This window comes from Emydura macquarii, unplaced genomic scaffold (genome assembly GCF_026122565.2).
Source record: "Emydura macquarii macquarii isolate MOO-44397 ecotype Brisbane River unplaced genomic scaffold, CSIRO-AGI_Emac_v2 contig_320, whole genome shotgun sequence".
In the NCBI taxonomy this organism is placed as follows: domain Eukaryota; kingdom Metazoa; phylum Chordata; order Testudines; family Chelidae; genus Emydura; species Emydura macquarii.
In genome coordinates this window covers 6,162,654-6,186,094 of record NW_027130457.1, presented here as the reverse complement: position 1 = coordinate 6,186,094, position 23,441 = coordinate 6,162,654, and the positions used below count along the sequence as shown (strand labels likewise).

General features: G+C 37.1%; 1 protein-coding gene across 1 annotated transcript in view; it reads right to left on the bottom strand.

The window, feature by feature from the left end:
- Window positions 1–906: 906 nt before the first annotated feature.
- Window positions 907–23,441, bottom strand: part of LOC137167612 (reticulophagy regulator 1-like) — a 38,219-nt gene continuing 15,684 nt past the window's right edge. The window contains exons 2-7 of the mRNA XM_067569817.1: window positions 20,258–20,384; window positions 18,136–18,220; window positions 12,605–12,742; window positions 9,121–9,185; window positions 7,262–7,388; window positions 907–5,351 (exon numbers count right to left, since the gene is read on the bottom strand). Coding sequence (XP_067425918.1) covers window positions 4,843–5,351; window positions 7,262–7,388; window positions 9,121–9,185; window positions 12,605–12,742; window positions 18,136–18,220; window positions 20,258–20,384 — 1,051 coding nt within the window. The 3' untranslated portion in view covers window positions 907–4,842. The remainder of the gene's footprint in view (window positions 5,352–7,261; window positions 7,389–9,120; window positions 9,186–12,604; window positions 12,743–18,135; window positions 18,221–20,257; window positions 20,385–23,441) is intronic.

The following is a 23,441-nucleotide window of genomic DNA, read 5'->3' as shown; positions in this document are numbered from 1 at the left end:
AATGTACAATAAATACCCATTCCAGAATATGTTGGGCAGTGTCCTTTGCCTCAGTTTCTCACCTTGTGGTGTGAAAGTCCAACAAATGTTCCTTTAACCTGCCATTGCCCTCTCCCTGCACTTCACTCACAGTTACTGTCCTTGGTGAATGAGGGCGCAGAGGTCAGACCTGCCTTCACTGAGTTCACCCTCCCACCCCAGGGAGGAGAAGGTGTTGAGCTGTGCCTCAGTTGCTGCTGCCACTCACTGTGCTGCCATCCTTCACTCTGCCACCACTGGCTGCCGCCACCACCATTCATTCTGATGTCACATTTTGACGTTCTACCACTTAACCTCCCTCTCAGTGATTTCAGCAGGTAGTGGGGAACCTCACTGCAGGCTGGGCAGTCTCTTTCACTGTAGTACTGTCCCACATCTGGTCTAAGGCTCAACAGCTAGACTGGTTATCAGTGATCACTTAACAAAACAAAGACTCTCTATTGACTGTAATCAGCTCTGTCTTTAAACAATGGAAAGGGGGAGGGTCTTTAAGTAGAACCCACACTGCGCTCTCTGTCTTTCAGTGGGATTTGGCATCCCTACCCCCTGTTTAGTGATTGAGGTTCAGTTCAGGGTACCCCATCAATCAGGGCAAGCTAAGTACAGTTCTGCTGCTTTGTACGCATACACTCAGGATAACAACATTCCATTCAGATATTAGAGTGATTTGTAACCCAACACCAGCCAGAACGGATCATTTTGGAGAGCAGCAGTTCTCTCTGCTGTGCACCTAGGTAAAGTAGGTGCATCTAGGCAAACACAGTCTGCTCCTGAAGGCTTTTCCCCCAGCTCATCACAAGATGTCAGGGGAGAGCTCATTCAGATCCTGCTTACATGGATAAAATTCTAAAATTATCAGGCTGTCACTGAGAGCTAAGATTATTTATTTAGTATGACCCTCTACACTATTAAACAGTGATTCACATCAGATTAGAAAAAAACAAGAAGTGGCATTACCTTGACTAAAGTTATTTTTTTGGAGTAACAAACATACAATTTTATATAATGAAAGATAAAAATTAACAGATTTATTAAATGATTTTACAAACAATTACTATAATAATAATAATAATTCCATGTTTATAAAACAGTAATCATATTAGGTAAAGTGCTGCAAAATATTTTAGATAAACAGTTAAGACATTTTGTAATTTTCCAGTTTCTGGTTACTTGGATAGATTGTATCTATAGACCATTTATTTAATATGAAAGCAACTGACACTAAGGCATGTCTGTTCAGCAGAGTGTTTAGTTAAATGAACATTTGCCTGGAATAAGTGCAGAATGAACTAAAAGCAAATACAATCTGTATTTTTTCATATTTAGTAATGTCCTATTTATCTGTGCTCAAATAAACTTAGCTATCCCTTCTCGTAGACTCAATTTAAAAAGAAATAAGTTAACTAAATTATTAAAATTATGCATTTATTATTATGTATGTGCCAAAAAGGCTTCTATATCTAAGTTTAAACTTTTTGAAAGCAGGCTCTTTTATTCCGGATTTAACATATTGTTCAAGAAACAGAAATGACACAATTAAGGCCCCCAATTCAGCCATCCTTACGAGGGCAACAGGCCCAATGAAATCAGTAGGAATTTTCTTGAGTAAAGAGGCCTGAACTAGGGTCCCATATGTGCTCTTCTAACAAATGGAGAAATTTCTTAAAGATACAATCACCAATATGTGATCAATATGTGTGCATTTTTTTTTACAATATATTATGTCAAAACAAGTGTTCTATGAAGCAAATATACACTTTTACACCATTTAATTTACTCTCTCATACTCATATGGCTTTGTTTCTGTAATTTTATTCCTTTTTGAAAGGTGAGAGGACTCTTGATTGAAAAGAAGCTGTGAGAATTATTATGAAAGTGTAAAATGTTGTAATTCTTAAATACTATGTTTTGTTCCTGCTGCTGAGTGCAGCAAAATTAGGATCCCTAATATGAATTCCAACTGAACACACTTTGGACGGGACCTTTTAGAAGGACAGAAAATGTTTCTTTGTGCCCAACTGTTCAACTGATGCTAAAGGAATGCATAACCAATATTTCTTAATTATTTCTGAACCAAGTACTTCTGACTTATGCTGTCATTTTTTGAGAAAGTTCTGCAGAAAATCATGGCATGCTCAATTACTTACTATTCTGAATCCAAAGCCTTTTTTTTTTTTGCTCTGATAGATGCTTGTGAGTCATGAACAGAACATGAACAGATATGCTATAAAGAGCATCCTTCAGCAATTTTAAAAGGAATATCAACTACTAATAATTTTACTAAGTCCTCTTCTTCCAATCCTGCAATATTTGGGGTCCTGAACAAACAGTTGAAGTATAATTAAAACAGAAGAACAAAATCGTTTAAAAAGCCAAACACAGGGGTACCAATTAATGAGCAATTATGCTCCCACATTTCAGTAGGTTGTATGTACAGGTTTGTTTTGCCTTGCTTCCCGTGAACCATGCAGGACTTATTCCACACTGGAACATGTAGTCAAACTAATTACTTTTCTATCTTGAAACCAGAAAATGGATCATTTACAAAAAGTCTGAGCAACTCCTCCTGCAATTGCTTTTCTTCCTTGATGTAATATGTATTTCAATAAGAGTGCCCCTGTATTATATACTTTTGTAACCACAAATATTCTTCAGAAAACAACAATAAAGTGCACACTGTTACAATGCCACCATTGACAGCAAGCTAGTATGCCTCATTATCCATTTACAGTCTTGTTAAAGACCTCTCCCACTCCAGCCCTGTCCATCCAGTTTTTTCAAGTTTTGTAACCTATTAATCTTCTGTTACTTGTAACATCATGCAAGGGAAGCATACTTTTGTCAAGATGTTCTGTACAGCTTCATTGGTGACTTGTAACTTATACTCTTTTGACTATATAGATTGTCTTAAACATGCATTAAGGAAACAGTGTTCTTTACTCATCTGAGAAACTGAAATGGCTTTTACACTCATTAATTTCCTGGCCACAGGCTTTGTTTTTGTTTGTTTTGTTTTTTAAATGGGGATGCACAGGTAGAGAAAAAGTCATAAAAGAAACCTAACAGCTAATACTATATAAAATATGTGGCTGTATTTTATTTATTTTTCAGAAACTTGCATTAAATGTCAGATGATGTCATTTTAAAAACTACATTTTGTGGGCTCTACATCCAGTTTTCACTTGTTTCAGGATGGGTTAGATAATGAAGGCACAGGCTCACTTTTGTACTGATAAAGGACAGCAAACACAGTCAATAGCGTTACTGACACATAAGCAGAAGCAACAATAAAGCTAGTGTCAAGTCTTCTGTAGCTTTCCTTTACCTAAAATCTTTTTGGCAATCTGTCTACTTTTTAATGCCTCAGAAAGAAAAAAATTAAATTGTGTTACTTTAAAACAAGGGTTTTTTTCTAAAAATATTCTATTATGGAAGAAAAATTGACCTTGCTCTATAAGCTTGGTCTGTACTTTCTGAGGATCCTAGATAACAACATTCACCTGTGAAAATGCCAGCAAATAGGAGATCACGTAAAGATTAGTGGTAACAGCTGACGTGGTCCCTCAACCCTGCTAACAATTTACAGCACATTAATAAAACTAGCTGTACTTCTTCCTATTAATCTTTGTTTACTTTAAATTAGCATTACCTTTCATCTTTGTTTAAAGGCGAACCAAAAAATCTTGAAAAAATTGAGTAAGTTACTTGTTTAAGATCCCAAGACAGTCTGAGTATATGTGGAGTTAAAAATTACAAATAAATATTTTTAAATAAGTTCCTCCTTCACCTGCATGCCAAGAAATTTCTGTGTTTCTATAACATCTGGCCTCACTGAACCCCAAATACAGCTTAAAGAATAGCTCTCTCTACACAACTTTAATTATGAGTGATGGCAGCTGTCTCTTGAGAAAAACAGAACCTTGACTGCAGGAATTGGCAGGTAAAAAGCCTCTCTGTTCACCTTTAATATTCTTGGCTTCCCTATTCTAAACTATAATGAAAAAACAAAACAACAAACACCTGGTTCAGTTTACATGATATTCATAATCTCAAGTGTAACATTGTATTTGCCTTGCTTTCTATGGACAATACTGCCCAGTACCAAATTCTAACAGAGAATACAGCAGGCGGTCAATTTAGTAGTATGCCGTTTCATAACTCTACAAGCTTAAAACATCAGAGATACATATCCAAGTTATCAGCCTATCAAAAAATTCATTTGAAAGTTTACCTATGCAACACAACTTTTGTTAATTTTGATGGTGTTGCACACATCCTTAACTTAGAGGTTTATGCTGGTTAAAGTGTTCATGGACATCAAGTGTGCCACATGCAATAACCATAGGGATCTAGTTGTTTCACTATAATAGAGACAGATAAGATTTTGCCAATCTCACTGCATTCTATTAATAATTTCTCTTCACTGCACATATTCTTAAATGCTTTGGATGCTTGAAAACTACGCATAAACAAACTGAAGGAGGACAGTATTTGGCTGAGGACCCCAAAATCTGGATTTGGCAACTTAATTTTTTCTTAAATAACAACTGACCTCTAACATTCACCAATGACCAAAGAGTGGATAGATACTTCATTTCCATGCTACTACATTGAGGCATAACTATCAGAAACATTAAACTATCAGTGTCAGCTGATATGTATCCAGTTAATTTACTCTGTGTAAGGGAAATTATTACAACACATCTGAAGTAATAGTTAAAGCTTACAGCTCAGAAATTTCCATTTTTTTTGCATTTGATTTTTTGTTTCACTTCTGCTGTGTTACTAGCTCTAATTTCCAAGTTAATGACCTCCAAGCAGATTTGAAAGGAAGCCTGAAGATTTCTTTTTTTCCTGTGGCTTTTCCTCTTGGCCTTGTGTAAGCCCCAGTTCACTCTCAATCTGCTCAAGCTCTGATTGATCAAGCAGTTCAAAATCATCAGCTTCTTCTGTGTCTGTCTCCTCACTCAAACTGGGGACCACCTGTGAGGGTGCTTGCTGTGCGGACTGCAACTGGTCTTTGATGGCAGCAGACACTGCAGCTGCAATAACTTCACCGGCAATACCACTCACTAGGTTAAAGGTTTGGTCACTGGTTAAAGGCAGAGAGAGGCCTGTGGCAGACTGCCTCTCTTTATTCTGTCTGGGAGAGTGAGCCACCTTGGAAGGCATCTGTTCCTTTTTTGTCTTCTGCTGGATGGGAATGCCAATGCTCGAGTCATCATCATTTGTTCCTCCACCATTTTCTAAAGAGGGAAATTCTGCAAGATCGCTGGCAAAAGCTTCTTCGTGATCACTAGGTCGGTCAAAATCTATTAAGTGATCAACAGTAGAAAATACTGTTAGCAAACAACGGAGAATGAAAGAACACAAATAATTATTTTTAGGAAAAAGTTTATTCCCTACCACAATTTTGTGATTTAGCACAGGAGAGCTTTCTGGCACCATTTAAATTAAACATTTCTCAGTTTATATACCCAGTATTTCAAAGTTGGGAACATCATTGTTGCTCAAAACGGACTATATTGCTTCAGTGAGAACACATTCATAATTTAATGGGAAAATGTCAGGTTAAAAGTAAATATTAAAAGATGCCTTAGATTATAAAAAGGTAAAAACTAATTTCCTTTTTACCATTTAAACTGATTACTTTTTACATTTCACTTAGCCTAAAGAATAAAAACTTCCTGGTGAAACTCACTTTGTGGTACTCATGCATGAGCACTATGCTGATGGGGACAGGCTGTAAAATCTGTTTGGGAATGTCTGAATCCATTAACAAATCTCTTTTTATTAAGGTTTAAAAAAATATCATGAAAACGTTTTTGTTAACATCCAGACTGTATGTAAAACATCCTTAGCAAAACCTTAGCAAAACTGACCAGTGCAGTTTCACTTTTAAATGGTTAAAAGTAAATCAGATATTTAATAATTTTATTTTGAATCATCCAAAGTATTATTAGTAATGAGGAATTTTAAAAAAAATTAAAACTTTATAGTGTGCCTTTAGGACCTGAATCTATAGTCCTTACTCTACTAACTAAAACACCAACTGACCATAGGCCTGTGGATCAGGCCTTAAGGGAGTGAATTAAGTAGAATACATGTGAAAAGAATATGCACTGTTTGAATGAGGATTTTTAAAAAAAAATAACCTGAATTTATTTTGTTTCATAAGAACAAGTGACAAGGAGTTTTGATAAGAGTTAACTGATATAAAAGTTTTGAAGTTTAAATGATTAAAATGTATCACACATATCTATCATTAACTTGTGTTTTTCCACCAAACTGTGCTGTTTGGCTACAACTTGGGATAGCTACTTTAAAAAAAGAAAGAATTAAGTGACACTGATTTGGCATATATAACTACCTTATAATACTATCCTACTTGTAATTTTAAGTAATCTCCATTTTAAAAGAAATAAAATGCAGGATCTGCAGAATAGCAGAATTACTGACTGAATAGATTACTTCAAGCTTACGATAATGACACCAGTTACAACATATCCAATATCAGTGACATTTACAATTCTATGGTATTTCTGTTGATCTGACTAGGTGGAAGTTCTCCATCACCTATCCAGAGGGCCATATCCTGAACTCTGTACTTTGCTTCTACTCAGTCCTCACTCATGCAAAGTCCCATTGGGAGATTGCTTGAGCAAAAACTGAGTAAGGATCTCATAATTTGGCCTTGAAAGATGAGTCCTTGAGTATCTCCTTCTAGCCTATGAGCCTCCCCATCCCATCCTGGCTCAATGCTGCCCACCTCCCCCAAAATTCTATTTGGAGCCCATTAATGCTTTTATTTAATTGGCTGCTGGAGTGGTTACTGAACACATCAAGGTATGCTTTTCCTCTACTCCCCTTATATCAACATAGCACGCTCAAACCAAAGAGCAAGAGGATAAATCCTATTTTTCCACCCTGCCTGAGAACTCTGGTGGAGATAGCTGGGTCTTGCTGGCTCTCAGTATGTTTAGTTTAGCCTTTGCTGCTGATGTTATTTAAGTTATGCACTGATGTGCTTCATGATGTACAAGACATAGACAATCCTTGTCCAGCAGATGTCCCCAAAACACAATAAATTAAACCTATTGCAATATATTTTAATAATAAATGTCAGCTTTTACAAGGAATTTGTCATGTCCTGACATTCCCTAAAAGTTTTAGATAATTTTCAGTACTGTAATAAATGAAGACAACCAAAACCATTACATACCATCAGAAGTGTCTGTCTGTGGAGTGTATCCCTCAGATAAATTAAAGGTCCCATTATCAGTCCAAGACACCTCTGATACATCTGTGTCAGACACCGATAGCTCTTTAGCAACAACTGTAGAACTAATCTATATATACAAAAAAAAAAAAACAACAAAACCCCCCCCCATGAAATGTGGCATTCTTACACTCAGAGAATTCATTTTACAGTTAATGCCTACACATTGAAAAACAATGTAATGCATCTTGCTTGTGATACCATATAGAAATTCTCCCCAGCTTAAATGTAGAAACAAGTAGATAACACTTGCAATACATCTATGCTGCAGTTGGGAACTTGGGTAGACAGACATGTGTTAGCTTTGCTCAAGCTAGTGTGCGAAAAATAGCAGTGTAGCTGGAGGGTAGCATTAGTGGCAGCTTAGGTTATCTGCCTGAACATGTATCCAAAGGGGCTGGGCAGATTTGTACTCAGGCAGATAGCCCAAGATGCTGCCCAACCTACGCCCCACCTACACTGCTATTTTTAGCACACTAGCTTGAGCAGAGCTAGTACATCTATCTACCTGAGCTAGGAAGCTGTAGTGTAAATATATCTTAGTTACAGGATGTATTTGAACATATGCAATTATATAACACATTTTGATGTCTGATTTTATCCCTGCTTAGTGCTTCAGCCTCCTTTCCCATCACTTGAAATCACACTATGCTAAGCAAGCATTAGAAAACACTTTGCTTACAGATACACAGTCATAGTTTACTCTCAGTCATATTTTATGTGGATGTTTATTCTATCTGCAATGAGAACTGCAGGATTCTGCAAATACAGCATGTGTATTCATGCTTTATATACAAAGCAAAATCAAACCTAGCTAAACTTGAAAATAATTATTCTTATTGTGTTTTATCTATACATGTTCAGTCACATTAACTACAGTTTTTTATCCTATTGAAAAAAAAATCCTTATGCTTCTGAGCATAAAACAACCATTAAGTGCCCATGACTGACTTCTTCTACAACATCTGGTAGCATCTGTTGTCAGAGTCAGATTTCTGGACTACATGAACTATTTGGTATAATCCAGCATGGGAATTCCTAGTCCCAATCATTTTATATCAAATAATTGTCATTTAATATACTTTCTGTGATTATACTGCAGAGAGCCATGATATACAGTTATATAGTATATTAACATAGACTGGAAGTATTTTAAAGTCTTTTTTGTTGTATGTATTATCAATGCTACATAACTGAATAAAGGCTGCATGGTATACTTGTTTACAGGCAATATAACACCACATTAAAAGTGGTCAAATGAGCTTAAATGATTACACAAGTCTAACAAATTATGTGGTTTAACTATAGAAATGTTTCTTTACATATGTTGAAGTTAGAGAGGGGGAGCTGCAAATAGCAAAATGAATCTGCTTTACAATGATCTCAGTTGCATCTCTAGGCACTACTATAATAATAATAAGAATCTGTATCTCCACTCCGGAGAAGTGGGATAGATTCAATTGCTATGAAATTCCGGTAGTCCTTATGCAGCCAATACCATAGGGATGTAACATTTTAGAACAGATATAGCTTCCCCAGAATAATAGCCCAGTGGGCCACAGACATTTGAGGAACCAGTACTCATAGATGTGATTAGTTTCTGTGTAAAGTAGGATGGAGATAATATGAATCACTTTTAGAATATGATGTGATGATGCACATGGCTATGTTCCTGGTCAGCAACAGCATGTCTCTTATTAGGGGAAAAAATAAACTTTCATAGAGCACAGAGACCAAAAGAAATCTCTATGCTTTTCAGTGCTTTTTACATAAATGGAGATAGCTGACTAAAATCTAGTCACCTTAGGACACAGGGCTGATATGTCCAATTCACTGTCATCTTCTGTGGATCTTGGTTTTGCTGTTTCTGAAAGAAAGAAAATTACAACTAGTTATTTTCTATCCTACCTTGATTACAAAGCATTTTGAGTTATTTCTGTTGTCTCTGTACAACAACTTGAGCTACAGCTCCTTAAATACTTCAATCATATTATGGGCTTCATCTGCTGACACAATGAATTATTCATATTTTATATATAATAGGCTGGTGATGTAAAACAAGTTGACTCAGAGGCTCGGTATTTACTAAGGTATTATTCTGTATCAGCTGTAGCCAGAGAGACAACATTCCTCTGCACAGTCTTCCTGCACACTTATCTGTCTTTAATATGTTTATTTCTTTTTAAAACCTGTTGCTCCTTGCTGTGTAAAGTGCTCTGACAATATACATCCCTAAAATTACAATACAAGTACAAGTTAACGCAAATAAAATGATTCAAGTAACTACAATTCAAAACTACACCTTCCACCTAGCTACTCTAGTGTTGAGATGGCTGTATTTTGCAGATTTAAAATAGGCAGTAGGTATGCAAGCCATGCTATTTTCTTCTGAATAAAATGCATGTAATTTCTAGGTACGTGCATACAGGTCTTCATGCCCAGGATTTTTCTCTCCTTTGCACTAAATCCACTCATTCTTCTCTCTGTACTCATCCTCCCTTAAAATTTGCACTGAAAGTGACCAAGTTGGTCTGGCAGTTTTTGTTGGGTTCCAGGTGTCTCCAATGAACATACAAGGAACACACATTTTGCATTGTTTGTTCTCTGCCCTTCTGTCAGAAACAGTCTCATCCTCCACCTCCCCCTTTTTTTTAGGAGGAAGTTAACTGGAAGCAACATTGCAGGCTAGCAGAAAAGCTGATAAGACTCCCGGACTCCTTCTAATGCTATTTTTACTTATTTTGATAGCACCCACAGTACATATTAAGATAGGGGAAAATGCAGCTGATAAAGCTGCTTTTATGCTCGGGGAAGAGTGCACTATCTGCAAGATGCACAGTTATATGGCCTGAAAAATTTTAAGTGAATGTGCATTCTACTGATTTAACATTTAAACATGACCGAAGAGTAAAGCTCCATGCATGTGAGCAATTTGCCCAAGTACAGTGGTGGTAGAAACATAACGTACTTCCTGATTTTCAGCTTAAAATTACAATATAAATGAAAAAATCCATTAAGGCAAAGTTAACGGAAGTTTATAAATAGAAATTTGCTCCTGACATAAATGTATTCCTTAACAAAGCCTAATAGAATCTGCTGTAATCTAGGTCTGAAAGGAACATGGGTGTGATAAGAATTCTTTATTTTAGATTTGCTTTCCTATCTAAATGATAGTTTAGATTAATTTGTGGGACTGTGTTATTGCAATTCTCCTTAAATGCTGACTGAATCTTTGGAAAAAGGTTATTTTAACAAGTATAATTTTTTCCCCAGTAGTTTGGCTGGAGAAATGCATCTGTAGACGCTGAGTCTGGAGTCCAATCTCCTACTGTAGGTTCTATTTCTCATTCTGTCACATACTACATTGTGTCCTTGGGCAGTTCTCTAGACCTCCCTATGCCTGAGCTTTCCCCATCTAAAAAAGGAATTACCCCCAACAAGGATGGCGTGAAGCTTAATTAAATTTGTTTTTGTAAAGCTATATAAAATCTTACAATGAAGGTGCTACAAAAGCAGGCCTGCCGACCGGGGGAGAAGACAGGGGACAAAAGGGGCAATTGCCCAGGGGCCTGGCGATTTAAAAGGGCCTGGCCCATGGGGGGCAGGTGAAGCTTTCCTGAGGGGAGGCTAGCTCCCCATCCTGCCTCTTCTGCCTGTGGCCCCACCCACAGTGCACCTCCGCTCCACCCCAGGCCCTGCTTGGCCCCACCACTCACCATGTCCCTCCATTCCCCCCATCTACACGTGGCCTCCCCGACATAGCTTGCCATGTGCATCCCTCCTTTCCTCTCCCGCTTGCTCCCCCCACCCTGCTCAGCCTCCCTGCTGTCACTCGCTGCCTGGGGGAAGAAGGTGTGTGGAAGAAAGCAGGCTGAGCAGGGGAGGGGGCAAGGCTGGGATGCAACAAGGGCGGAGCATGTGCAGGGTCTCGTACGGAAGAGGTAGGACGGGGAGCTAGCCTCCCTAAGGGGAAGCTTCATCCACCGTCCATGGTTGTAAACCTCAGTCATCCCTTTCTGAGGCAGTGGGGCATTGACTGTTCTGCCCGGGGGCCCACAATTGCCGTTGCTGGGCCTGAACAGAAGCATTTTCAATAATAACCTCATACCTATGACAAAACACATTTTCCCAGTGTCACTTGCTTTCTCCCTCATGTGAACAATCAAATAAGCAACATAATAATTTTGCTCATATAAAGATGACCCAGAATAAAAGTGTCTCCTAGAAAGTCTGGAGAAAGATGTATCAGAAATATGGCCTTTTGATTTTATATTGTAATTCAATTTCATGGCTCAAAAATAAATGAGTATATCATTTCATATCCTTCCCAGCAGTTGTTTTGTGACCCCCACATACCTTCCACAATAAACATCGTAATAAAATGAACAACAACATGCATTTATACAGTATTTTTTATTTCAAAGAATTTCAAAATGCTTAAGCCTCACAATACCTCAATGAGCAAACATAAGCACACAGAGGTTATGGGACTTGCCTAATGTCACACAGTCATTAGCATAATTTAGCTGGGTTAGAATCCAGGGATCCTGATTTCAGAAGCCTCAACCTAATTACTAGATATTAGGTGCTTTAATGTGAATAGAACATATGCACTTGGAAGTACATGTTAACTCTGAGTAAAGTGGCTAGACTAATGTTTCATACTTTAAGACTAGCAATTTTCCTAAATATATGAAGTGATGGGGCAGATCAAATCTAATGAAAGGACTCAACCCGACCTTGCTTCCCTCTATATGAAGACTCCTCATCCCATCCTAGATGGTCAGTCTGACATACACTGTTACTCCATGTTTAAATTTTGCTCCCAACCCTCAGGCTATGTCTACACTAACGGCGGCAAAGTCACCGCCATCAGATCGAATTATATGGATCGACTGAGCGGTCAGTGAAGACCCACTCAGTCGATCCAGAAGTCGACATACTAAAACCACCTCCTCAAGTGATGTAGCGCTGCATCGACAGGAACACAGTTCCCGTCAGTGCAGTGCAGTGAAGACGGCACGCAGAAGAGAAGCACACAAGTCAACAGGAGTTACGCAAGTTCTTTGCATACTTTGTGTAACTCCCATTTGCTGCCGAATCGCCGAGGTAAATGTAGACCAAACCTCAGTTTAGAATTCCAATAATGACAGGTATACTTATGCTTGGTTTCAAAAGATGAACTGTGATGTTTACAGTATGAGCAGATTTTTGCATAATTTTACATGTATAATATTTGGAACTGTATGCAGGAAAAACAAAACCCCACTCACATTAGTTACTTACCAGATCTCTCTTTCTTCTTTTGGTTGATATAGTCCCCAATTCCAAAATCCAGTTTCAGCAGAACTGACTTGATTTTGCTGCACACCTTCTGCCCAAATTCATTGCACTTGAAGAGTGGACATAAAAAGGCACACAGTACTGTAACAAAAAATGAAGATATAAAGGGAAAGGTTACTAAAATATTTCTGTTTAATTCACTAAATAAAGATTACACCATATATTTCCTTAATATAAAGAGAATTACTTCTACATAACTTAAACAACTGTAAATGCCACATCAGACAAATTACTGAACTCAGTCCAGTTCCTGCTGTTCACTAGTCCACAGCACAAAAACTACCATTATATTCACATCAACTGGCACCTGTTTTCATAGTTTCTTTAGAAGGCTGGGCACTGAGATCAAACTACCCTCTCTCCCACCCTTATAAATGTGTTCTGTTGAGGTTAGGGTAGGCAAAGCATTCCACAGCTGCCGTCTAAACCATAATCTATCTGGATAAACAGAGCTTTAGTCTCTAGTGACAGCAATCCAAGCCCTCTCACAAGGGCCCAAATTTGCTTTTCAAAATAAGTGAATAATAATAAGTCCTCTTTATTCTACTCCTGTCCATTCCCAGTGCAAATCAGAAGCAAAAGGATATCACTGAGACACTTTCCAGGGGTAGACAGGGACCTCACCACCATCTGTTCTTAGTGTGAGAGAGTCTTGTCTGTACTTGCTGTGGATCAGCTTCCTGAAACCAGCAGTGTCTGCTGACACAAACACTACTTTCCAAGCTTTCCTCTTTTTGTACAGGTTAGCGATAGGCACAAACCAGCCTGTGCGTCCTCAGAATGTTCTCTACAGAGTCAGCCCCTTATTCGCTGAACACTCACACCACTACTAGGCCTGCTGTTCCCAAAGGAACAGTACACCACAGCTTACTAGTTAGAACACAGCTCTGCTAAACACACAGCACTTAGATATATTTAGAGAAAATATTTATTATCAAACAACAGAGATTCAAGTGGCAGTGAGTAAGAATATTGGAAACAAATGGTTACATATAAAACAATATCATAACATACTTTCTAGAGACTAAATTTAATTAACAAGTTATCCTCCTGACTAAAAAAAGCTTTTTATCACCTGAAGTTCTCTCAACATTCTCAACTATGCTTGGTTGAGACCCCTTTTTAATGAAGCAAATTTTGCTGTCCATTTACTTCCTAGGTGAAGATGCCAAGGTGTCGATATACTTGGAATATACTTGGTATACTTGGATATACTTGGAATATACTTAATTTACATGGAATATAAATTTAATTTAAATTTAATTTAAATTTAATTTATACTTGGAATATACTTGGTATACTTGGATATACTTGGAATATACTTAATTTACATGTAAACAGATAAACATTTCTTGCACAAAAGAAAACCTGTTTCTCACTGCTCCTGGTGACCAGTCCCTAGACAAAGACCTTAAGAACATAATTTTCAGTGTACACACCTAACTCTTAACTCTATGCACAACATCCGTACATGCATTTTGCAATGATATTGATAACCAGCGTGATACAGGCTTTTATTAAAAACCTCACATGACACTCTTTTGGTGAACTAGAATACCAGACCCAGGGGATTCCTGTAACCCTTATGTACCATTTATTCCTGCCGCCACTTGCCAATTGATCCAGGCTTGTATGTACATTTTATCCCACTTTGAAGAAAGTTTCTGCTGTTGTGGAACATCAATCTATGTCAATCAGCAATTTTAACCATTAGATGAAATAATACTGCTGGTGTTGTCCACAAAAATACAAAATTTATTTATATATTTAAAAGAAATCCATGCTTTGTTAATTTTGTCTCATCCCAAAATAGGATTTAAAGTAGGGATGTAAAAGATTAAACGTTTAAATGTTTAAATGATAATGTTTTAAACAGCTGATTACCATTTAAACTGGAGGGGTGCAGCAACTGTGCTTGGCTCCCCACCAGCGAGAGCACCTCTTGCTAGCAGGGAAATGTGGAGCCCAGTGTGGGGGGCAGGTAGCTGCAGCTGGGCTGGCTCCCTGCAAATGGGGAGAAGTAATCACAATTGGTCTGACTCCCTGGCAGTGAGAGCAGCTGGGCAGCTCTTGCTGGTGGGGAAGCATGGAGCCCAGCTGGGGGGGGGGAAGGCGGGGAGAGCCGTAGCTGGGCTCGGCTCAGCTCCCCATGAGTAAGAGCTGCTCAGCTACCGCGGCAGGGAGGGAGCTGCAGCTAGGCAGCTCTCACTTGGCAGTGAGAAGCCAAGCCAAGCACAGCTCCCCCCCAGGGTTTAACCGTTCTATTTTTAGAATGTTTAAACAGATTTTTAATTAAACTAATTTTTACATCCCTAATTTAAAGGTGGAGTTTTACAATATATTCAGTCAAATTTGTTGACATACATAGTACTAGAAGTAATTGCTGCCAAAACTAGTATCATAATAGATTTGTAAGGTAACATTATCTCCCATTTCTCTATATGTTGGGGAAGAGGTGGCAGATTATTATCAAACTGTTAAGATTTCATTACTGCGAGAGCTTTAAAAAGTATTCTTCCTCATTTCTGACATTTCCCCTGCAGAGAGAAGAGACTAGTAAGGCTCTAATGTAGCACTCAGGGGATCTGTGAAATCAGTTCCTAACCCTGCTACATTTCTCCCTGTGACCTTGGGTAAATCACTTAATCTCTCCGTGTCCAGTTTCCTATATGTGAACTTCTTTCAGGACACACTGTTTCTTACTAAGCATTTGTACAGTCCCTACCACAGTGAGGCCCGTAGGCACTACTCTAACACAAAGAATAACAGTAAATAAATTCATCTGTCAGGATAGACAGACAAGAATTTAAATTGGCTTAAGAACAGCTAAACACTGGAAAGAATTGAAATCTATGTCATGTTCCACCTATTCCATATGGAAATCATAGCTTAAAATCAGAATTTGGCCTGTGTGTACCAGTATGCCCAAAAAAACACCAAGAAAGCAACGGAATGGCACAACTCTTATGGTCAGTTTTTGGCTTCCCCAGAGCCTGCAGAATCAACTCTTGGCAGGTCCTCCACAGATCATCTTTGTGACAAGCCATGGAGGGCTTTAGAGGTCAGGGCCATGGTCCTTGTGTTGTAATATGGAGCATCCTGTTTTGTCTGTAGCCACTATGTGCCCTCTCCTACTTGGATTACTTATGCTTCTGAAATAAATACTTAGTATAGGTAGCTGTATGGGTGTAATAAGGAAGTGATCTATGATGTAGTATCTGTGGGACATGGACTATCTTTTTAGTGTGTGTGTATGTGAGAGAGGGAGAGGGAGAGAGAGAGGGGTGCACTGGTGGTTCATTATTCTGTGTTGGCAACTCATCAGGCTGGACAAACTCACTACACCTAACTCTGCTGTCATGATATTTATCTATAAAGAATGTTGCGAGAGATATCAAATGAAAGCTGGTGACACACTGGTCATTGATATAATTGTGAAATGCATGTATTAATACTTTACAAGGAATTATGAATTCTTACTGATATTATGCCTTAGAGTCTGTAAGCAAACAAAGGGAGAAACTGGTTCTCTCTCAAATGAGATAGAGCACAGTTATCTCCCTGTCTTTAACTGAACCTGGTCGTGCCAGTGACAGTGGGTAATTCATTTGCATTGGAGGCAACAGGAGTAACAAATTAATATGAAAACGTGAAATAAGCATAGGAAGACACTGGAGTCTGAACCTCAGGGCTTCATCCTGACTCTGGTAACAAAGATAATAAATTTTGGGGAATATAAGGAGAAGCAAAAAGACACTGAAGAAACAAAGAGGTCAGAGCTCTTTGCATTCCATGAATGGTAGATCCTCAGCCATGCGGGGTGGGTGACACTGAAAGGCTGCTTTAGGTAAGAAACTTGGCTTAGTCAAGGATTGGAGCCTGTTGAGATAAGTTTTAGTCACTAGAAAGTGTGATTATACTTTTGTTTTATTTGTAACCATTTTCTGTTTCTCTTGTCTGCTTAGTTTCACTTAAATTTCAGTTCTTTATTAATAAACATATTATTGTTTTATTATACATTCATTATAAACAGGTTGATGTGTATTGTGTCTGTTCAGAGACAGCATATTTGGTAATTTCAGTGAATGTCCAGTGACAGGGTCTGGATGTTGCAGGGAGCCTGCAGTACACCAACATTTAAATTGCAAGGAACTTAGGACTGGTGGAGTCCTGAAGAATATGTGAGGCCGGCTAACAAACTGGAGTGGCAAGGAATTGTCACTCAGTTTAGCACCAGCAGATCCCTTTTATGCTTAGGCAGAGAAGTGTATGGGAGTGTATGTGCTGCTTGTGTCAGCACAGGAGCACTGTCAATGGCATTCTGGATGGCCTAGGGGAAAAAAAGTCAGTGCTCTCCTTGGTTTTGTGTAGATGTTTTCTGTTCCTGGTATCGGACAGATCCTTGATGCTAATGGTATAATCATTATCTTAATAGGCTACTAGCCACATTTATTTGAAATGTAACATTCTCTCCCACTTGCAATGGGGGTAAACTTTTGGCATTCTTGTTGTATTAATTCTGTATTGGTTTCCTGGTATACAGCTATTTTAGAACAAATACACTTTTCAGCTAACACTTTGTCTATTAAGAGCTTGACATGGTGCACTTGCACTGATATCACGCTCCAATGTGGTGGATTAATATATGCATCAGCCTCAGTTTACTTTGTTTTCCCTCTCCTTAACCAGAAATTCTCTTGAAAGGACAAGGCAATCTCTCAGAGCAGCAGAGATTGACACCGATATATTAGCAAGACAAAAGCAGGTGGGTTTTTTTCATATAATTTACTCAGGTCTTCACCCACTCTTGAATTTTTTTAAAAACCGGTAATATATAAATGACAGTATTAGATGACTATATGGACACATGAAACACTACAGCAGTTGGCGGCAAAATTTGTAGAGAACAGTAGGGACAGTGGGATAGTTTTCCATGGAAGAGATGTCTCCATAACAGGTAGCTCAGAGCTCACCATCAGTCTTTGAAGACATCATTTGCTTTCTGAGGAAGGTAAATGTACTTCTGAAAGATGGAAATCATTGACAAAGTACATATCAAAAGCAGCACATTCTGACCTGCACCAGGTATTGTGAGGTGGAGGAGTATGGTTTCTCTTCTATAGGAAAGCAACATTATAACAACTTTCTATACTAAGTGACTAAACATTTGCAGAAGTTCCAACAGAGAATTTGTGGTCATGCTAGCATTTATTTTTATTTATGATTATGTTTGATTTTGGCATAAATCTGAGTCTCTTTATATCACTGCCTAAAAGATATTACACAGTTGTGCTTTGTTGTGTCAGAACTTTAACTGACAAACTGAAAAACTTGTAACCTGACTTCCATATGAAACCATCATTGGTCAAGATCCATATACAGAATTATTAAAGAACAAAACAAAACTATGTTAGACTGCATAATGATCATACAACATGTGTAAGACATGACTGAAAAAAAAAGATTATACTTACATAGAAAGTAGGAGAGTACAACTCCAGGAATGTAACTACCCAAGATAGTGAAAAATGTACACACACTACAGACCAGAAGGCAAAACTGAAAACAGAAGAGATCAGAAATGACAGTTAGAATTCATATTGCTATGACATTAAATATTTCCAGCACTTTGGATAAGAATAATTCTCCAGCAGGGTAATATTCTAGTTTAAATGTACAATATTGCAGACTTTTCATTATAATTGCAATATAAATATTAAAGTAAGCACAAAATAGCATATTTTTGGGTGATTAAGCAATGTCTCAGATGGCATTATAAAAATAAGATATCTTCCCTCCACCTACCATATGGAAGATTTAACAACCTCCTGGTCATCACGAGTCATGAAAATTGAGTACAATGAATATAAAAAGAAATACAGTAGACAGTATTAACAGGTGCTCATTTTGTTTATGTCACCATCTTCAAAATCCATCTGAAAACTATAACCTGGGTTTTATTTTACTCTATTTAAAACTGGGGGCTAATTTGAAAGGAAGGCATTAACAAGGTCTAGTTAAAGCCAGATATAGCTTTGTGCAAATTAAGCTGTAATTTACTTGATATTTTCAGTGTTTTGTCTCATATATTGCTAACTTTGAGCACTTGTCAACACTGTGCAGTGTATCATTATGGAAGCATTAGTTACTGCTCCATAAGTTAAACTGAATTTTTCATATATAAAGGGATTTAACTTCTGTTGTGTTTGAAAAATACAGCATAACTTCCCAAAACTACAGCATTTATTTTTAGAATATAGAATTAATTTTCTGAGAATTTACAAGCCTGTAATTAAATTTGGAGATAAAGTTAATTAACAGAAGACTGGCATACACAGGCAGACAGCCAACAAGGGGTGCCACCAGCAGCAAAAGGACTGCAATACTACACCCAGCCACAAAGAGGTGCTCAAGAGGCAAGTGCCCCTCCCCCCAGTGCAATATGGTTATTGCATGGCATCAGTAGAGGGCAGAATTTGGTTGTCTGGGTGCATTAAAGTTGAATTTCCATACCTCAGTATGATTGGGTTTCTTTTAAGTTTAATCTTAACTTTGAATTTCCTGGGTATGTGTTTGATTCCAGGATAATCACAATATCCCTGTAATATATTTTACCCTATGTTATTAATATATATTCTCAACCTTAGCTTCTTAATATAATTTTCATCTTGGAATATACAAATTCATTGTCGTATGTCTGAAGAGCCTCCTTTCCAAGAAATATCTTAATGCAAACTCTTGTTATGATCTCAAGAACAAAATTTATCATGTCCAAGTAAGTTTGAATGCAAAAATGAAAAAAAAACAGTGAAACACTCAAAGATACAAGCAAAAGTCTGCAATGTCTACTACAGCTGCCATGATGCACTGTTCCACCATAAATATTGGTCGTGCTAGTAACATTTTGTTTAATTGAAAAGACCAGTTCAGATTTGGCCAAAAACAACTGTACTCTGCCAACAGGAGTATTATATTATACTCTTCCTTGCCTTTATCATGCATGTGTTTTCCACCTCAGGCTGTCTATGAAAGATTATGCTACAATTATAAGAGCAGATAAATGACAGCACTAGGATATAAGTTGGAGCCTCTCATATCATAATATTAGATGCTATTTATGTAATATTTGTGTAAAACTTTCTGAAAATAAACTAAAGCTATTTTAAAAAATAACACATATATTTATAAATGATGTAGGCGTCTCCTATTTTTGTTAAAGCTATTATTGCAATCTGATCTTTCTGATGTCTCTACTGTAAGGAGACAAATTTAATCTCCAACAGGAGCTCCAGAGCAGTGCATCCCATAGCCATCCTGATCATGCCATATCCTGAACCAATTCTGGTGTTGTAGTGGGAGGCTGAGGCGTGCGGGGCTCTGCTGCCATAAACCTTTCCCTGAAGCAACTTTTCTGCTACATGGCTTCCCTTACCGTTTGTACAGGAAGAAGCCAGCACAAGTCCTGATTGAATCTAGCTTAGTGTCTTTATTTTAGCAAATTTATCTACTGTATATTTTATCAATTATAGTTTGCTGAGTTAAAACATCTTCTGATAAAAGAGTATATAAATGTTGATCTTTCTTTATTGAACTTACCTTGCCAGGGTTTTTCTCTTTGAAGTGTGACATTTCTTGAAGAAATATAAATAAATTCACCAGTGCATCCGCAATACATTGGTTTATTCTGGGCCTGTAGTCAGGTTTGGAATTGATGACCTCCCAGCTGAGTATAGAAAAAAACCTTTAATTACAAGTAAAACTGAGAAGGTATTGCCTTTATGGAATATTTTGCTCACATTAATTATCTTTCATCTTATTTCTGTAAAAAGCTTAACAGAATCTGACCATTCTGAAAACTTATGTCCTCCATTTATCATACAGCTTCTGTTATGCTACAGAAATCCACAATGCTTATTATCCCATATGTTCTAGCTAATACATTACACAATGATCTAATTAAGTCTCCTTATGGAGTGAGGTGCAAGTCGAGAATATTTAAATATTATTTATTATATTATTAAATACTTAACCACAGTATTCTCTTGTACACAGACCACTGAATTTAAAGATTACAAGTTGGCAGGCACCAATTATGTTATCAGACTACTTCCTACAGCTTTTCCCCCTGGACATTCTTTCCTAACATACATATTTGCAAACCATCACTCTATTTACTTTAACTATATGTTACATGCTTTCCCCCCACCATTTGTCTGCCTTGTCTATTTAGATTTAAACTCTTAGAAGAGGTATTATTGTCTCTTATACTATGTTTGTACAGTGCATAATGGAGCCCCAATCTTGGAAGTCTTCTAGGTGAAACTGGAATACAAACAATTAATAACAGTTAGCCATGATGATGAAAAGCCTGAGCTAAAATTTGTGAAATCACTATGTACACTTCCTTGGGCCCAGAATCTTTCCAGAGCTTGACTCTGTTTTCCAAAATCAAATCTTTTTATTTGAATAATAAACTACTTGTACTCTTGGTTACAGCAATATCCCACACTCTTTAAATCAAAACAGTCTCTTATTGAAACTACATAGCTAAACAGACCTAAAAATACACCAGACAGCTCAATTCTATATAATATTTTTCTAGGTTCCTGTAAACAATCACAGCTAGAATCATTGCTTATTAATGCTGGTCCTTTAGAAGCATTAATTTCAAAGCTTAGATGCACCCCTACATTATGCAACCATACAAAAACACCAAGTTTGTGTTACTGGTGTTTCCTTTTTAAAAGGACATTATCACTGTATTTTTCATACATTTTAAAGCCATCTTGTGTGCCAGTTAATGTAGTTAATTTATTATATAATATTCTGGTGGGGTTTTTTTGCATGCAAATAAGAATTTTTTTTTTGCAAATTTAAGAAATCTTTAACAGATCTATTTTTCTATCCTAAAACAAAAGCCATCTGCTGAAGGATTGAGGTTTAAATCTATTTTCATTTTTTGTTTTATTGTGCAGTCATGCTAACTTATTATTGTAGGGTTGCTCGAGAGACCAGGCCTATGGCCATTTGTATTTTATAATTTTTTAAAAACAATCCACATAGAAGAATTAATGTAGGTTAAACTTGCAGAAAGATGTTAGAAAAAACACAGCATATATCTAATTTTTGTCTCATCAACTTGGATGTTTTAAGTGATAACTTGTCGGCTTTTAATTTTAGCTTGGTTGAGTGCATGGTAAACATATGGAACACAAGAAACTGTAGCATACGGGAGGAACAACTGGTACTGGCCTATGGATATTATGTCCCATTAATGCAAAAGATGTATGTGCCATCACATATATATCCAAAATCTGAATTACATATCCCACATTAGGAGAGAGGGAGTTGGCAACCCTATGAGTGACTGCTCAATTAGCACAGCATTGATCAGACTTACGCAAGTAACCTGTACACAGTACTACAATCTCTAATGAATTACGAGGCCACTGACAACCACAAACAACAAAACCTTTTATATTAGCAGTAATAATTCTTTTTGTCATAGACAGGTCAAACTAAAGAGAAACCAAAGAACTAGGTAAAGGAAAAAAGGGTAAAAGAAAACAACAAGAAAGTACCACACACAGTGCTAAATACACAAACTATAGGCTCAAGGAGGGTCTCTCTCTTATCCTGGGACTGATACAGCTACGACAACACCGTATAAAACTATAGGCTGTCAAACACAGGTATCCCTCTTTCCAGATGATTGTTCTACCATTTAGGAAGAAGAGCCTTTCTTAGCTAGGTAGCAAAGACAAACTACATTTATTTTCAGTTTTTCCTACCATTCAGAATAGTAAAAATTCCTTAGATTTCACTGTAAGAGCCATACAAGCTCCTTTTTCAGTAATCATTAATTAGTGAGGGATGGCATTATCGCTGTTTAACATTCAACTCGCATGAACTTGGAAGGCAAATATGCTCAAAACTTACCCTTAAGCATTTGTCCAAACACTTGGGTTGGCATCCTAATTGGAACATTTTAAAATGATTTCAAAACAGATTCTAAAGAAACCGCTTTACTTTTTAAAATTTTAAATCATTAAGAAATTTAAAAATGAATGTAGTTCTTGCTGAAAATTTCACTGATTTAACTTGTTTAGCCATTTTTACTAGTGTGAATGGGTTTAAAACTTGCAAACTTTTTCCTAGAATAATTGACTTTGTTCAGCTGAAAGCTGGTTAATAACAAGCTGTTTTGGTCTCATTCTCTGTATAAAATCTCATGTGCCTAATTAAAATTTGTCTATTTTTTAAATTACTCTTTAGTCAGTGTGTTAGGGAGTTAGTGATGAGCTATATTCTCTTTTAATTGCATATTGTGGTCATCATATTTTATAATACGAGCTTGTACTTTATTCAAATTTTATACTGATGTAAGACAAACTATAAATATAATAAAAATTTTGCAAGTATTAATTTAACCTTATTTGTATCCTTATGAAGTACTGTAGATATTTAAAGATATGCAACAAAATCATTAAAATATAGAGATGGTTTTGAAAACAGTATTCAGTACTAATATTTATCTTATCTACATTAGTAATGAACTCCCAACAATAAACAACAAAATTATTTTAAGTGAGAAATTACTTCACTATTAGACTTCATAAATATTAATATATGGTATACAGTTGCAGTCTCACAAGACACCGTGGCTCTGAGCCCACTCACAATTTTTCAGACTTAAATAGAAAATAATAGCTGCAGAATAGCAGGCTGTGCTTTCTGCATTCTACCATTCTTTTCAGAGGAGGACATAGGGTACTAATGG